A 16,904-nucleotide genomic window follows, 5' to 3' on the forward strand; every position below is an offset into this window, starting at 1 on the left:
AGTCGTGTCCGACTCTTCGTGATCCCAAAGACCAGAGCACGCCAGGCACTCCTGTCTTCCACTGCTTCCCGCAGCTTGGTCAAACTCATGCTGGTAGCTTCGAGAACACTGTCCAACCATCTCGTCCTCTGTCGTCCCCTTCTCCTTGTGCCCTCAATCTTTCCCAACATCATGGTCTTTTCCAGGGAGTCTTCTCTTCTCATTAGGTGGCCAAAGTATTGGCGCCTCAGCTTCACGATCTGTCCTTCCAGTGAGCACTCAGGGCTGATTTCCTTAAGAATGGATAGCTTTGATCTTCTTGCAGTCCATGGGACTCTCAAGAGTCTCCTCCAGCACCATAATTCAAAAGCATCAATTCTTTGGCGATCAGCCTTCTTTATGGTCCAGCTCTCACTTCCATACATCACTACTGGGAAAAGCATAGCTTTAACGATACGGACCTTTTTGGCAAGGTGATGTCTCTGCTTTTTAAGATGCTGTCTAGGTTTGTCATTGCTTTTCTCCCAAGAGGCAGGTATCTTTTAATTTTGTGACTGCTGTCACCATCTGCAGTGAAGAGCCTCATTACTTTGGCAAAAACAACAATTTAGCAATCAGGTGGTGGCAGAGGTGTGAGAGGCTTCTCTGATCATCGGCAATAGGGATTCATTCTGACTCAGCTGAACATAGAAAAGAGCCTACAATGAGGAACAGACCTGAGGAGGCTGGGGAGTCTCAAGCTTGTGGGCCAAACATGGACCACAAGGCATCACCATCTGGTCCACTGCTTCCACTTCCTGGCCCTCTGTGTACAATTATACCTGGAAACAACCTACTGTACCTTTAGTAGTGCCACCTGGCTGGTGGAGGAGAGGGGGAGACTCATTAATACCCTTTCTTCCTCCTGTGCATTTCATAGTGGTTTGATCTTCAGCTGCAGTCCTGGAAGCCAACTCCTAGGGGTCTGTGGGGTCTTTGGGCCCCCAGTAAATTATTTGAGGTGGTTGGTAGCCCCCAAAGTTGATGGCCATTGTCATTCAAATGGTGTGTGTGCACTGTGTCATGTGATCGATTATGTGGGGTGGGGCTTACCTGCTCCCCCCCCCAAAATATTTTATTCAAGTTGGACCCCTGGCTGCAGCTGCAGATGTAGCAGCTGCTATTAAAGATATGGGAGGATGAGTCCATAGAACAGGTGGGGAGTCTGAAATGATCCTCACACCTGGGCAAAATGTGTACTGATCTACCTCTGCCAAGCCAGCTCAGCCATTCGGAGAAGAAACAAAGGAAGCGAATGGACATGGACTTGTAAAAGGGTAAAAGAGTATTGGGAAATGATCCATAATGAACTGGGGAAAAAGAATGCTTAAAAGTACATTCCCAAAAAAATCAGAGTCCTTTCTGTTGGGGGTAATTCAGACTGAATTTCCCAGGTGTCAAAAAAAGGTTATTTATGTATGCTACTACTGCGGCCTGGGTTTTGTTAGCCCAAAAATGGGGAAAGGAAAGAGGTCCCAACCAAAGAAGAATGGCAACTCAAGCTGACAGAATATGCGCAGTTTGCAGACTTAACAGATAGAATAAGAGAACAAGAAGAACATATGTTTAGAGAAGGCTGGAAAACGTTTGTCGAATATATGGGAAATAATTGTGTACAGATGAAAATGCTGGCAGCATTAAAATAAATTCAACAGTGTAAATAAGTTTTGATGGATGCAATAGTGGAATACTGTATAGTACAGTTTTTGTAAAAGATACATATCACTGTATTACATACAGTGATATGTAAAATGAACCATGGAAAGAGAGGTAGGGAAGTCATTGATATTTTAATGAGTATTTTAAACTGTAAAACACAAAATTTAATAAAAATTAGATACAAGAAGGAAGCAAATGAACACAAAGCTTGGTGGAGAGAGATGGGGGCCTTTCACAGAAGGGCTGTGCCCTTGAAGAGGAGGAGCTGATCCTGCCCATCCCTGTTAAAATACAAATCCCATGGGTGGTGGAGTCAGAGCATGCCTGGCACTTGTTGCAGAGTGCTGACTTCACCTGAAGAAAAGAGGAGCCGATTCTGAGCCAGGTGAGATGAAACATCTCTAGATTTATGCGGGAGGGAAAGGGAATCCCCCCCCCCCAAGCTGGTTAGCTAATTTGGATACTAGTGAGAGGGACTAAAATCTGTTGCTTTGCACTAGTGTCATGCAGTGAAGTACTAAACAGACACACACACAGTCAAGTTCTTAGTTCTAATTTCTATGATGCTTATTTTGTTGACAAGTATGTTCGGTCCACATTTTAAAGTTAACTAGTCCTGGACTTATATGAAGATTGGAACACAGGTGTCAAGTGGATTAGAGCCATCCTTGAATTTTGTGGTGTAATTCCAGTTCAGATAGGCTTGTCTCAAATGCGCTGAAAAGCATACAAAATGTATATTTGGTTATGGGAGAGGACGGATATAGAAATGTGTACTTTAGGGCAAAGTGCATACAATTGTGATGCGGAATTTTGATGCTTTTTTGTTACAACACTAAACAGGGAGGAATGAAGCTCTAAGTGCATGTGAAACTGGAATGCAGTGGAAATAGGCTATTAGTTTGCTTTGATATATATATATATATATATATATATATATATATATATATATGTTTTATGGTTAATTTAATTGAATGGTTGGTTGGTTATATGCACATCAATCTGCATATCAATTAGCAGTAGCTCTGAAGGAAAGCATATTTTATTTCTGGATTATTCATTTCACATATAGTAATAGTAATTGCTTTGAAGAGGCATATCCTGTATTATGAATGACACTTTTAAATGGGCATATGCCACTTCCAACAGCTGTGGGAAGTTGTGTTAAAGCTAGATTTATTTTTTTAAAAAAGAGCAACCCTGTTGCTTAGTTAATTGAGGACACCTTTTAAATTCAACCCAGGCTGCTTTAATCTGTCAATCTGATTATTTAATCTGGTAGATTTAGGCCATATGAGCGCCATACATTAAAATCACTATTATACCACTTTAAACAGTCATGACCTCACCCAAAGAACCCCAGGAATTGTAAAGGGTGCTGAGAGCTTGCAGGCAACTCCCTTTCCCTGACAGGGCCACGATTCCCAGAATTCCATGGGAAGAGGTATTGACAGTTTAGCACTCTGAGTTTATAGCTCTGTGAAGGGTTATATTTTATTGCATCAAAATTGGAATTCCATATTTTTTGGAAAGATAAACATCAGCCACAATCACAAGCAGAGCACGTTACAATTGCTACACAGGTAGAGAAATCATTAGGTTCCACCAAGTGCCACCAAGATTCTACACCAGGCATCCCCAACCTTCGGCCCTCCAGATGTTTTGGACTACGATTCCCATCATCCCTGACCACTGGTCCTGTTAGCTAGGGATCATGGGAGTTGTAGGTCAAAACATCTGGAGGAGCGCAGGTTGGAGATGCCTGTTCTACACCCTCCAACATTTCTTCAATGAAAATAGGGACATCCCATTCCATAATGATAATTATACTATTAATAGTAATACACATCTTATTGGGTTGCACCAGCACTCTGGGCAGCTTCCAACATATATAAAAACATAATAAAACATTTTTTAAAACCTCTCTATACAGGGTTGCCTTCAGACAACTCGGGGGTTGGATAACTCCCTAGTCTCCAACATTTCTCCATTGAAAACAGGGGCATTCTATGGAAAAGCTGAATATTCTAGGTTCAAATAAAAAACCAGGATGGCTTCTCTAAATCAGGGACATCCCTGGAAAATAGCGACACTTGGAGGGTCTGAGTTTCTCAGTGATTTTCAGGTGGTTCAGGGAAAGTAAAACTTGGGGGCCACTACAGTAAATACTACCCCTCCTGCGTAAGATATCCCTTGTGAGAGCCAACAGTGTGACGCGGCAGCTAAAAAAGCCAATGCAATTCTGGGATGCATCAATAGGAGTATAGCATCTAGATCAAGGGAAGTAATAGTGCCACTGTATTCTGCTCTGGTCAGACCTCACCTGGAGTACTGTGTCCAGTTCTGGGCACCACAGTTCAAGAAGGACACTGACAAACTGGAACGTGTCCAGAGGAGGGCAACCAAAATGGTCAAAGGCCTGGAAACGATGCCTTATGAGGAACGGCTAAGGGAGCTGGGCATGTTTAGCCTGGAGAAGAGGAGGTTAAGGGGTGATATGATAGCCATGTTCAAATATATAAAAGGATGTCACATAGAGGAGGGAGAAAGGTTGTTTTCTGCTGCTCCAGAGAAGCGGACACGGAGCAATGGATCCAAACTACAAGAAAGAAGATTCCACCTAAACATTAGGAAGAACTTCCTGACAGTAAGAGCTGTTCGACAGTGGAATTTGCTGCCAAGGAGTGTGGTGGAGTCTCCTTCTTTGGAGGTCTTTAAGCAGAGGCTTGACAACCATATGTCAGGAGTGCTCTGATGGTGTTTCCTGCTTGGCAGGGGGTTGGACTCGATGGCCCTTGTGGTCTCTTCCAACTCTATGATTCTATGATTCTAGGACAGGAAAGGAGGGAACAGTTTTTTTACTTGCAAAACACTCTGAGGACCTGCAGTATAGAAATGCTAAATGCCTTTCACAGTCTGCTGAGTTTGTCAACATCTTCTGTTCACGACAGCGCAATCTGCTGTAGACCTTTTAAAATAAAAATCTAAACATAGTCTGCAACTGCATGCCCTCCAAGTACCCTGATTTTCCAGGGACAGTCTCAGAATTACAAAAGCCACCCTTGCTTCTGATTTCATCCTGGAATGTCCCTATTTCCCCTGCCAGTACAGTTTCCACCCCCATCGTTCAGACCGGACACTGAGGTCCAACTCCGAGAGCCTTCTGGCTGTTCCCTCCCTGTGAGAAGTGAGGTTACAAGGAAGCAGGCAGAGGGCTTTCTCAGTAGTGGTTCCCACCCTGTGCAACACCCTCCCATCAGATGTCAAGGAAATAAACAACCATCTGACTTTTAGAAGACATCTGAAGGCAGCCCTGTTTAGGGAAGTTTTAAATGACTGATGTTTTATTCTGTTTTTAATCTGTTGGGAGCTGCCCAGAGTAGCTGGGGAAACCCAGCCGGATGGGCGGGGTATAAATAATATATTACTACTACTACTACTACTACTACTGCAAGGTGAGCCAGTGCTTGTCCCGAGCAGTGGCTGTGGCTATAGCAGCTGCAAGGAAAGTACCCTGTTGCCTTTCCATGGCCATGACTGCTGGCCTCTTCCCCTTGGGCAGTTCCTAGCGGCTGCTGGAGAGTGGCCTAGAAGGATGAGAGACTGCCACCACTGAAGCCCTGCCCCATGTGACCCACTGTGAGGGGCAGGCAGAGGACAGGGCCACGATGGGCAGGGAGAAAGAGGTATAGTGGTTAATAGTGGTGGACTCATAATCTGGTGAACCGGGTTCGCTTCCCCGCTCCTCCACATGCAGCTGCTGGGTGACCTTGGGCTAGTCACACTTCTTTGAAGTCTCTCAGCCCCACTCACCTCACAGAGTGTTTGTTGTGGGGGAGGAAGGGAAAGGAGAATGTTAGCTGCTTTGAGACTCCTTAAAGTGAGTGAAAGACAGGATATCAAGTCCAAACTCTCCTCCTCCTCCTCCTTCTTTTTGTAAATCTACCAAAGAATAAAACAGGATAAAAAATGGGATTAAGGGATTTTTCTCAGGGCAGTGGAGGGCATGTGCTCTATATCCTGTTGGTTGTGATGGAGGTGGCATTTGCCTAGGGTTGCCATACGTCAGGAATTTCCCGGACACTAATAATAATAATAATAATAATAATAATAATAATAATAATAATTTTTAAAAAACAACATAGCTGGAATACTACAGTAGTTGGAAGCAGCGTCTTGGCAGAAAATGTCTGGGAAAATCCTGTCATATGGCAACCAATGTCAGACGTCAGGATTTTGGCGATTTCCCATGTGAATAGCTCAAAAAAATATTTATTTTTGAGATTTTGCCTAAAAAGTTCAGCAACTTTGCAAAAAAAAAAAAAAAAAGCAGCTCTGGATTTTCACTTTTTGAAATATGTCAGCCCTAAAATAAAATAAGAGAACAAGAAGAACATACATTTAGAGAAGACTGGAAAACGTCCATCGAATATATGGGAAATAACTGTGTACAGCTGAAAATGCTGGCAGCATTAAGATAAATTCAACAGTGTAAATAAGTTATGATGGATGTAATAATGGAATACTGGTATAGTTTTTGTAAAATATGCGGGGATTTATGATATGTAAAATGAACCATGGGAAGAAAAGAAGGGAAGTCATTGATATCTTAAGGATGTAAACATCAGTACTTTAAATTGTAAAATTTAATAAAAATTACACAGAGAGATGTCCCTATTTTCATCTGAGGAAGGTTGGAGGGAATGCAACTGATAAAGAATAACATTAATATCTCCTTTCCCCAGGTTCATCATCCTTATTTCTCTCCTCTGTTACATAGCTGAGCATTCTCGCAATGAATGTCCTACAGTTTAGCACTGTGGCTTGCGCTTTCATCAGCCTCCTGTTCCTCCTCATTGCCCTGGGCTCAGATTACTGGTTGCAAAGCAGTGTTTCCAACAATGGCCTGTGGGTAGGTTGTTATTCCAAAGATGGTTGTCAATCATTTGGGATGGATGTGCCAGGTAAGAATTTCTCTGTCTTCAGCTCTGGGTACTGTTGTTGAGTGTGAGAATTGAGTGTGCCTCCGGGAGCGAAGTCAAACCACTGCATTAGCAGCATTGAAGTGACCTCCCCAGGGTGCAAGCCTGAGCAGTGTTTATGGAGGTCCTGGGGTGCTCAGGTGAGAAGACTGTGCTCTTGGCCTTGCTGGTGTGGTCCAAAGGAAAGCAGAGTACCAGCTTAGCTGCAGAAGTTACTGGAAGGAGACGTATAAGGTGTCATCCAACCATTTTAGGGACTCCACTCTGGATTTGTGTAGGGTTTACTCCCTAGCCTTTTCTTCTCCTGTAGCTATCCCACGAAGCAGCAGAGGTTTCCTTCCTTCTCCTAGATGTCCTACAGATCAGGAGTGCCAACTTGGCCCTGCAACTGAGGGTGCCTGGGGCTGAGGGTGCCATGCAGCGTGCATGGCCCTGGCACCAAAATTTGTGGGTGCCCGGCCCCTTCATGGGGAATTTTGTGGGTGCTCAGGCACCCAGGGAGTTGCCACCTATGCTACAGATGTCTTCCCAGGTTGATGAGCCCCATCTGCCCCTCACTTCCATCTTCAGCATGTGCAGAAACCACCCTCTTGATCATTGGACCCACTATTGATCTCGTCTGCACAATCCACCAGAGCCTCTCTTTGCACACAGGGGAAGTCCCTAGCTCACCGAGGGTCTGAGACCCATTGGCTGCCTTCACCTAGTTCAGCCAGCCAGTCAAAGTCATTCCTGGGAAGCGGCCATTGCCACATGCTGACTAGGAGCCACACGTGAGAGCTGATTGCAGGGTGGGTATACAGCCAAAATGGCGATGGAGGTAGCAGCCTAGCCAGAACCTCCTGCCCTCAATTAAGCTTTTAATTGGGTTTTAGCCATTTTCAGACCCTATGTTTATATTTTGAGTTGTCATTTTGTTTTCTTTGCTTTTAGCCTACTGGTTTATTGTTTTATTGTTTTATTACCTATTGTTTTATGGCTCAACTCGATTTAGCGTAACAAGGAACACTAAAGAAGATAGATTGCAGCCTTTGCGATTAACGCACAGTTTTCATCCATTGAACATAAGACCTGGCCTTGACCTGATAGAATGCTTCTAATTATCTGGAATGCCTGCTAGAAGGAAAAAACAAGGCATTAAGAGCCAAAACAGCATAATTGGGACTCACAATTCCGCCAATGCAGAGAAGAGGAAGCTAGAAGAAGCAAACACCTTCATTCCTAGCTCAGAAACAGAGCAAACTGTGCTGGGGGAACCCTCCCCCATTCTAAGAAGAAAGGAGATGATCCGACCCCCCCCCTCCCTCTTTCAAGGAGGGAAGGAGATGATCTGACCCAGAAAACAGGAGTAGGAGGGATTCCCCCTATCCCAAATGACCCACCCATGTCTTTAGAACAAGACAATAGAGGAACTTGTTTCCAGAAGATTCCAGATGTATACCCTTACCAAGAGATTTGCATGATGTCGGCAGAAACTGTGGTCTTAGTTCTTCAAAGACTGAATGAAATTTTCACCAAAATAGCTAATATAGAGGAATACTTGGATAATTGTCCTCCCTCTATAAATGCCCAAAGGGCTAAAAGAAGGATTAGATACAACTATGCCAGCGACATGTCAATACGAGTCACGGATGAAATAAGGCCTTGCCCAGTCCTCCAGGTGAACCAGATAATGCTTGAGATTCATCGAAATGAGTACAGGTAGATGAATGGCAGGTTAATTACGATGTCCTTATCTCAGATTTTGAACTGCCATTACCAAAAAGTAGATCTGAAAAAATTCCATTTCCTGCCCAGCATAAGAAACATCACACACCTAGTTATGACTTTTAGAACTCCAGCTCTTCCATCTCGACTTATAGAGATGAAAAACATCTTATGGCAGTCTCACCTTCTTCACCCGATAAGGGTTTTCAAGGATGAGACAGTGAGGCAGCTGGTCCCTGGCAGGGAACCAAAGCAAACACCGATAAGGGAAGCTAAATTAAACAATAGAAACACTACCTGCACGAAGGAGGAAGATAAACCTGTGAGTTCAGAATTAGAAGAACTGACGAGGAGATTACTGAGTATAAAGACAGAGATCTCAATTCAAAACATAAGGATGTTAGAGCCCGGAACACAATATTGAAATATGCCCAATAGCCCTTCATCTCGAAGAAAGACACCTGTGCAATTTCCTGATCTTTTCCCAAGCAATAGCAATGGAGAAGATGAACCCGGCGACCCTGACACTCTCATGGCAACAACTTCTAAAGAATTTCATGCCATGGGTAGATTCCTGAAACCAAGCACCCAGGCTATACCAGGGCCTTTGCCTAATACTCCTAAAACTTACGAGAACGACCGACTTTCCCTACTGCATCTTTGGCAAGATGACGGACGGAGTCTCTGAACATGAAGCTGGCTCTCTGCTCGCTAGTGACCCCCATTTTACAGCACATGCCTCATTAATACTCCCAAAGGCACAGAAAGAGTTAATAGCCCCCTGGCTACCTCATGAGGGAGAGAGGGATTGACAGTTAGCTCCCCTCGCTACGTGGGGTGTGGCTGGATGGCTTTTACCTACAGGAGATGTTTGTCCTGCTGATTTTTCATCTCAATATTATACCTTTTCGATTTGGGAGACTTGGCCCAGGGATGTTATGTTAGTGAGGGGATATCATTTCTTTATAGGGGAGGCTAGTGTGGGGTCTGGGATTGCCACCGTCAAAGGACAAGGGAGGAACGGTGGTGGGGGTAGATATTATCGGCGAAGGGTTTTGAGATGCGGTGATGCTTGAACCCCTTCCAATCTACGCCCCATCCCAAGGGACATGGAGGTGGGTAATCCTCCATCATTGGTGCTGTGCAATGCCAGGTCCATAGGCAATAAAACCACCACCTTGCGAGACTTCTTTATCTTGAAGAGGGTTGACCTGGTTTGTGTGACGGAGACCTGGGTGCGCGAAGGCGAAGTAGTCACCTTGCATGAGATGACACCACCAGGTTTCTCCATCCTCCACCAATCATGGACTGTTTGTAGCATTGTTAATCCGGGAGGATTGCTCTTTCAGGGCTCTGCCATCATCATCAATCTCCGGCATTGAATGAGTTGGCCTAGTGTGGTGCACCAAGTAGAGTTTGGGATTATTATTATTATTATTATTATTATTTATTAAAAGTGGACAGACTATCCCAAAAAGAGCACAGTGTGTCTGCCACCGGAGGTTCTAGCCCTCTCACAACACCCCATGCATCCTGCTAGGAGTACTCAATGTAAGGTATTCAAAACAGGAAGTGAATTTCATTTCTAAGGTACACAGCAGTGTGTGAGGCAATTCATGGTTCTTCAACTGCCATGAAGAGCCCAGTGTGACTAGAGTTAAGACCTTTACTCTGTGTGTGTGTGTGTGTGTGTGTGTGTGTATTGTGGTACTTATATCCTGGTAAAGTTTATGTCGGTACCGCCATAAAATGGATGCTATGGGCAACAAAAAAAGAACAGTTGACAGTAGTCTGTACTGTCTTTACTATTTTTAATACATGAATGAGTCCTATTGTTCAATCCCATTGATATATTTAACCCTCTTCTTTCTTTCTTTCTTTCTTTCTTTCTTTCTTTCTTTCTTTCTTTCTTTCTTTCTTTCTTTCTTTCTTTCTCTTCCTTCCTTCCTGAAAGATTACTACCATGCTACCCGAGCCTTCATGTTCTTCGGGATGATTGCTGGAGCCGTCTCTTGCCTTACGCTTATTGGCAAATTTTTTGACTTTCAATGTGGCTCCCTCTCCAAGACCAAGACCGCAGCTGTAGCCAGCCTTGTTGCAGGTAACCTGGGCATCATAACCATCTGATTCCACAGTCAGTTCAAGCTCCTCAAACCCCAGAACTCAGATGTATATACCTGACAAACTATTATTAACGGAACTAAGTTATACTCAGAGTTGTTGCTGTTGTTGTTTAGTCGTTTAGTCGTGTCCGACTCTTCGTGACCCCGTGGACCAGAGCACGCCAGGCACTTCTGTCTTCCACTGCCTCCCACAGTTTGGTCAAACTCATGCTGGTAGCTTTGAGAATACTGTCCACCTATCTCGTCCTCTGTCGTCCCCTTCTCCTTGTGCCCTCCATCTTTCCCAACATCAGGGTCTTTTCCAGGGAGACTTCTCTTCTCATGAGGTGGCCAAAGTATTGGAGCCTCAGCTTCAGGATCTGTCCTTCCAGCGAGCACTCAGGGCTGATTTCATTAATAATGGGTAGGTTTGATCTTCTTGCAGTCCATGGGACTCTCAAGAGTCTCCTCCATGGACAAAGACAACAGGCATATGCTCAGAGTAGACCCACTCAAATTGATGGATCTGGTTAAAAACGTGCAATGCAACCCCAGCCCTTTCCATCCCTGGTTTCGGAGTTACAAAGGAGAAGTGGAAGTGCAAAGGGCTTTCAAAGCCTCCCCAGAGCAACTGCTTTCCACTTGCTATGTTGGAGTTGGAAATCAGCCATGTGGGTTGGCTTCAAAAGGCACACTGCAAGGAGAAGTGGCTTCCATTGAATGAAAACCACATCCCCCTTCTTGAGTATAGCATGCTTCTAAGACTTTCCCCTTTTAACCTCATGCTGCCACAACCAAGCGGGATGAAGAATTTGCCTGGGAAGAGGAACAGCACAGGAAGGTGGCCACTAGCTGTGCTGACCAGCCTGGTTCTCTGGGTCCTGGGAGAATAAACCACTGGGTTGGCAGGCAGAGGAGGGCAGCAGAGCAGGGCAGTGGCTGCCACCTGTTCCGGCTGTCCCTCTACATCTCAACTGGGCCACCCACCTACCGCTTCTCATCACACTGTATATTACATCACCACCTGTCTGTGTTCAAGTGAACTGCAGAGTGATGGCACACTTATCTTTTTATTGCATGTTACACATATAAAGATGGTTAAACAACGGCATATGAAAACAATTTGAAAAATAAGAACCGTAAATATAAAAATCTGTTTAAAACAACAGCATCTGCATATCTATCCGTTCAGATCCAGTACAGATACCAGCTGAGATAAAGATTTTAGTAGGGTTGCTGTTTCCTAACTGCTTAGGACTTTGTACACCAATAACCGCACCCTGAGCCTACCCTGGCAGCTAATTGGCAGCCAGCGCACATCTTTCAGCAGCAGCATAATTTGATGGTGATGTTTGGCTTTGGTGAGCAACTGAGCCTCTTCATTTTGTACAAGCTGAATTTTCCTGGTCAGCTTCCAGGATTTGATTTATACATAATCTAATATCCTAATGCATTTTCCCCCCTTAATAGCTCTTTGCGTCATGATTGCCATGGCCACCTTCACAGGGCAGACAGAAGGAAAAGGCTCTTACGGATGGTCTTTTGGCTTGGGCTGGGCTGCCTTTCCTCTCTTCCTTATGACTGGTGAGTATTTGTCGAATGGGAAATGCTGAAAATGTATGTCTTCCTTTCAAGGTTTACCTTCGCTCAGAGTTCCCAGCTGCATTCTTTCATTACAGAACAGTCTGGGGCTGATCTACACGTTTAGCATCACCATGTAGTCATGCCCCTGGCAGTGTGCCACATTGGCTGTGGGTAGAGGTTCACATATTGGACAGTTTCCGGGTGTGACATGCCATACACTTGATTCCACTCTCAGCAAAAGAGGAAGAGGGCGGAATGTGAACCAATCCCCTGGGTGTGCTGCTTTTCTGAAAGCATGGATTACTTCTGTATGTTTTGCATTGAAAACCATTCAGAAATGTCATTCTCCCTTCTTACCTACCCTCTGAAGGAATCAGGTTCCCCCAGATTCAGCCTGAAGGGCAGGAAAAACCATCTGAATCAAGTTTGACCTGAGTATGTAAACAGGGCTTCCAGACTACAGAAGTGCATTTGTACCAAACTTCAGCAATTTGGAATCCATTGGCCTTATTCCTTACAAACTCCTCCAGAGACTTTAGCTGTATATTCATTATTCCAGAATGAATAGATACCGAGTACTTTCCCCACCCTCTATGAAGTCCACAGGCAATCTAGATCTATTTTTTTGAGCTGGTAAACTGCTCCTTGATAAACTGTTTTCATTCCAAAAATAGCAGCTCATTGCAAATTGATTTTGCCTTACCCCACAGTGCATCCCTTATAAAAAAAAAGGTGTAGCTGGGGTGGGGAGGAGCATCTACTTCTGCCCAATGACTTATAAATGGACCAATGAGAATATCTGCATAAGGCAGCTTCTTATGATCAAAGTCAACACTGTCTGAGTATTTCCAGGATCATGTGTGTTCAGGGTGGACGTCTTTGCTAATGGCTTTGGCATCCTTTCCTTCCGTAGTGTGGGAGAGCAGAAACTGAATTGGGATCCTCAAGTGGACTTCTGGCTGATATGTCACATGAAATCGTAGAATCTTAGAGTTGGAAAAGACCCCAAGGGTCATCTAGTCCAGCCTCCTGCTATGCAGGAAACTCAGCTAGAGCATCCATGACAGAAGGCCACCCAACCTCTGTTTAAAAACCTCCAAGGAAAGAGAGTCTACCACCTCTTGTGGGAGTCTGTTCCACTGCCGAACAGCTCTTACTGTTAAATGTTTTTCTGAATGTTTAGTTGGAATCTCCTTACTTGAAGCCACTGGTTTCGAGTCATACTCTCCAGTGCACGAGAAATCAAGCATGTTCCAACCTCCATGTGACAGCCCTTAAGATATTTAAGGATGGCTATCATTTCTCCTCTTAGTCTTTCCTTTAACAGGCTAAATATACTCAGCTCCTTCAAGCGCTTCTCATAAGGCTTAGTTTCCAGACCCCTGATCATCTTGGTTGCCCTCCTCTGCACATGTTCCAGCTTCTCAACATCCTTCTTAAATTGTGGTGCCCAGAACTGGACACATTGTTCCAAGTGTGCTCTGACCAAGGCACAATAGAGTGGTACTATTACTTCCCTTGATCAGGACACTATACTTCTGTTAATGCAGCCTAGAATAGCGTAAGCTTTTTTTTGCTGCTGCATCACACTGTCGACTCCTTTAAGCTTGTCATCTACTAAGACCCCTAGACCCCTTTCACATGTACTGCTAGTAAGCCAGGTGTCCCCCACCCTATATTTGTGTGTCTGGTTCTTCCTGCCTAAGTGCAGAACCTTACACTTGTCCTTATTGAAATTTATTTTGTTAGCTTGCGCCCAGTTCTCCAATCTGTTAAGGTCATTTTGAATTCTGATTATGTCCTCTGCAGCATTAGCTACCCCTCCCAGTTTGGTGTCAATGGCTCAGGGATGGACGTCTTGGCTTCAGCATATGCATTATATGATCAAATTCATTTAGAAATGTATACATTGAACTAATACATGTCATGAATGCATTTTTAATATGTTTTTTGCATAATTTAAATAAACAATTTACATACTAATGTGAGAATGGGGTGTAACAGGTCAGAACTTGGCTGATCTACCTATCCCTAGACACCTCCATTTCTACCTAGGACTTGTCCCTTGCAAAAGTCTCAAAATGTGCAAAGAATGTAGTTCTGTGGAAGAAAATACCGTATTGGCCCGAATATAAGCCACACCAACAAATAAGCTGCACCTTTAAAATTCAAAGGGGGCGGGGAAGAGAAAAAAAGACAATACCCGAATATAAGCTGCTCCCTTAAAATTCCGCAGGCACTCACACCCGTAAATGGCAAATGTAGAAGAAAATCCTATGGGTACTAGAGAGGACCCGCAAGTGGGTTAAACACTGTAGCAGCGTAAATGCAAATTTTAAAAAATCAATACTGCACTGTAAGATATGGGGAAAGCAATAAATGACCTTAGAATTAATTGCACAACAGTCTCAAATTGGCAGCAAAACATTTTTTTTGTTCCATTTTACTGTATGTCTGTTTCAGCAATGATTTCATGAAAGCCAATTTTGTAAGGTACCAAATTTAAGCCTCACTTTAACTTTTCCAGTTGGAATTTGGGAAAAAAAGTGCAGCTTATATTTGGGCCAATACGGTATATGTCTGTCTGTTAGAATGGCAGGGGTCTGAGGATCAGAGCTTGTTCCCATCTTTGAGCAAGAGAAGTAATCTTGGGGTCAATGATCAGGATATCTTGGGTGATGTTTTATTCTCGTCGGCCAATTGCCCAATTCAGCTCCTTCTCTCTCCTGACAGGTGCGCTGGCTTTCCTCTTGGATGGGTCAGCATGAACATGAGGGAAAGGCTCTGCTACCATTTCGGAGGACACCTGGAGTTATGTTGATCATGTGGGATGCAAACACAGCCTGCACCAAGACAAGCTGAACCTAGAGGAAATAACTGTACTTTCATGACGAAACTGATGCATTATATGATAGCTATAGGATTAAGAAACAGCAATGTAGTCCCTTCACCACAAATTGGAATCTACTAACTCAGTACTGTGGAACAGAACTACCAACAGAAGACACAACTCCCAGCATCCCATACCACTGGCCTTTCTGACTCAGGAGAGCAAAAGACAGGCTAACTTTGGTTTAGAAGGAAATCATTCCTTCCCCAAATGGTGACATTCATTTTTTAAAAAAGAGATTAAAGAGTATATACAGGATATTGTTTGCTTAGTATATGGAACTATTAGTAATGAAGAATAGTGATGAACAGTAGTCAGTGGCTGGGTTAAAGATAAGGAATGAATAGACCAGACATCTTCTATGCATCCAGAAGAAAGGAATAGCCTATGGCTATGCAGTAAATCATATGCTTTGCGGTATTGCCTTCACATTTTGTATGAGCACATGACCTTTGTGATTCACCTGTTTTTCTCCTATATCTTGTGGTTTTAATGATGAATAATATATTTAAAATGAACCCCAAGATTCCCATGCCTAAAAGGCAGCCTGCATATGACAACAGAAACACGGCTTTTGATTCAGAATCAGGTCAGGTTCTGCAGCCAGAAGACAGCCCTGCAAAGTCATTAGAAGCAATCGAACCTCCCTCTTCTCCATCTCTTGATAGGCCTTCCTCTGTCTGTCTCTCAAACATGCAAGTTCTTTGAGAAAAATGGTTCTTCTTGCCACGCTCCTTCGGGGCATTTTTATTAGACCTGAATGTGACTTTTTCTTTAACAGAATGTCCCCCTAGACAACCTACTTATTGAGCATTCATCCAGATGGACTTGCAAAAAATGGGTTAGACTGTGTCTGGTCTTTATTGAGCATCCATTTTGATTTGCTTGTGGGGCAGTTATGCAACAATCAGCATTCATTCTGCCTTCATCACTGTTGGATGTTTATATGTCTTCCCGTTAATCACTTTTCCACACACAAAACACACCACTTGTCAATGCATCCCCCCCCCCCTCAACCTAAGGGTTGTAGCCAACTAATTTCTAATCAGAGTAGACCCATGACCTAGGTTAGTCACAGCCATTAATTTCAGTGGATCTACACTAAAGGAGTAGCATCGACTAGAACTCTCTGTTTCTGTCAAGTGGTTCCATATCTTTAATATTACAATATTTATTCAAATACCGGTAGTCTTTAAATTTCTTCCAGTCTTCTTGATGTTCCTCTTCTTCCTGGTCATGGATTCTCCCGGTGAAAGAAACAATTAGGCCTAGGATTAAAATGGAATTAAATTTATAAATAAGAAAATGTACGATAAGGAAAGCTATGTAACATGAATAGGACTGTGATATGGTCTTTTGAAACACTGATATTGGTAACTGCTACATATAATTACTAAGAAATTCGGATGGAAGAGATTCGAGGAAGTCAAATACTATGTTTATGAATATGGATGGTACTTAATTTTAATAAATTAAGTGGTAATATGTTGTATGTATCTTTTTTCTTTTTTCTCTTTTTCTTTTCTTTTTTGTTTATTTTTATTATTGTTAATCTTTCATTTCTTTACTATGTTTATCTACTGAAAATAATAAATATTATTTGAAAAAAAATGAACTCTCTGTTTCTGTTTTTAAAGTGAATTTGTAGTGCCAGGGCTACCAAGCACTTTCTTTCACTTCATTTGCGCAAACTTAAATGTACAGCCTGTACTTGACTCCTTCCCACAAAACAGGGACACTCTGGAGGCATCCCAACTGAGCACTGTTAAATTTACCTCCAGTGAAACTATTCGGAAAAAGAAATATGCGACCCTGAACCATGTTGACATTACCAATCTCATAAAAAGAGATTCTAAAATAAAATGAAATGAAATGCTTTATTTTTCTCTCTGTGACTGCTGTGTGCCAAATCTCCCCCTCCCCGCAATAAAATGAACATCCATTTAGGGACTCCTCAAAACT

The 16,904-nt window shown here is 43.3% G+C and overlaps 2 protein-coding genes across 3 annotated transcripts in view; both read left to right on the forward strand.

Moving 5' to 3' along the window:
* Window positions 1–16,904, forward strand: part of LOC310684761 (protein NKG7-like) — a 104,465-nt gene that overhangs the window by 51,472 nt on the left and 36,089 nt on the right. The gene's annotated exons all lie outside the window — the stretch shown is intronic.
* On the forward strand, window positions 1,997–16,517 carry LOC310684772 (lens fiber membrane intrinsic protein-like). 2 transcript variants are annotated; one of them, XM_083456345.1, is made up of 5 exons: window positions 1,997–2,062; window positions 6,423–6,641; window positions 10,321–10,467; window positions 11,939–12,052; window positions 14,786–16,517. In XM_083456345.1, the coding sequence occupies exons 2-5, from the start codon at window positions 6,473–6,475 to the stop codon at window positions 14,818–14,820; spliced, it is 465 nt and encodes a 154-aa protein (XP_083312471.1). In that variant the 5' UTR covers window positions 1,997–2,062; window positions 6,423–6,472; the 3' UTR covers window positions 14,821–16,517. The 2 variants fall into 2 exon arrangements, with proteins under 2 accessions (XP_083312471.1, XP_083312472.1); XM_083456346.1 differs by lacking the exon at window positions 1,997–2,062 and adding an exon at window positions 5,359–5,557.

This window comes from Podarcis tiliguerta (genome assembly GCF_965153285.1).
Source record: "Podarcis tiliguerta genome assembly, chromosome: 8".
NCBI lineage: Eukaryota > Metazoa > Chordata > Lepidosauria > Squamata > Lacertidae > Podarcis > Podarcis tiliguerta.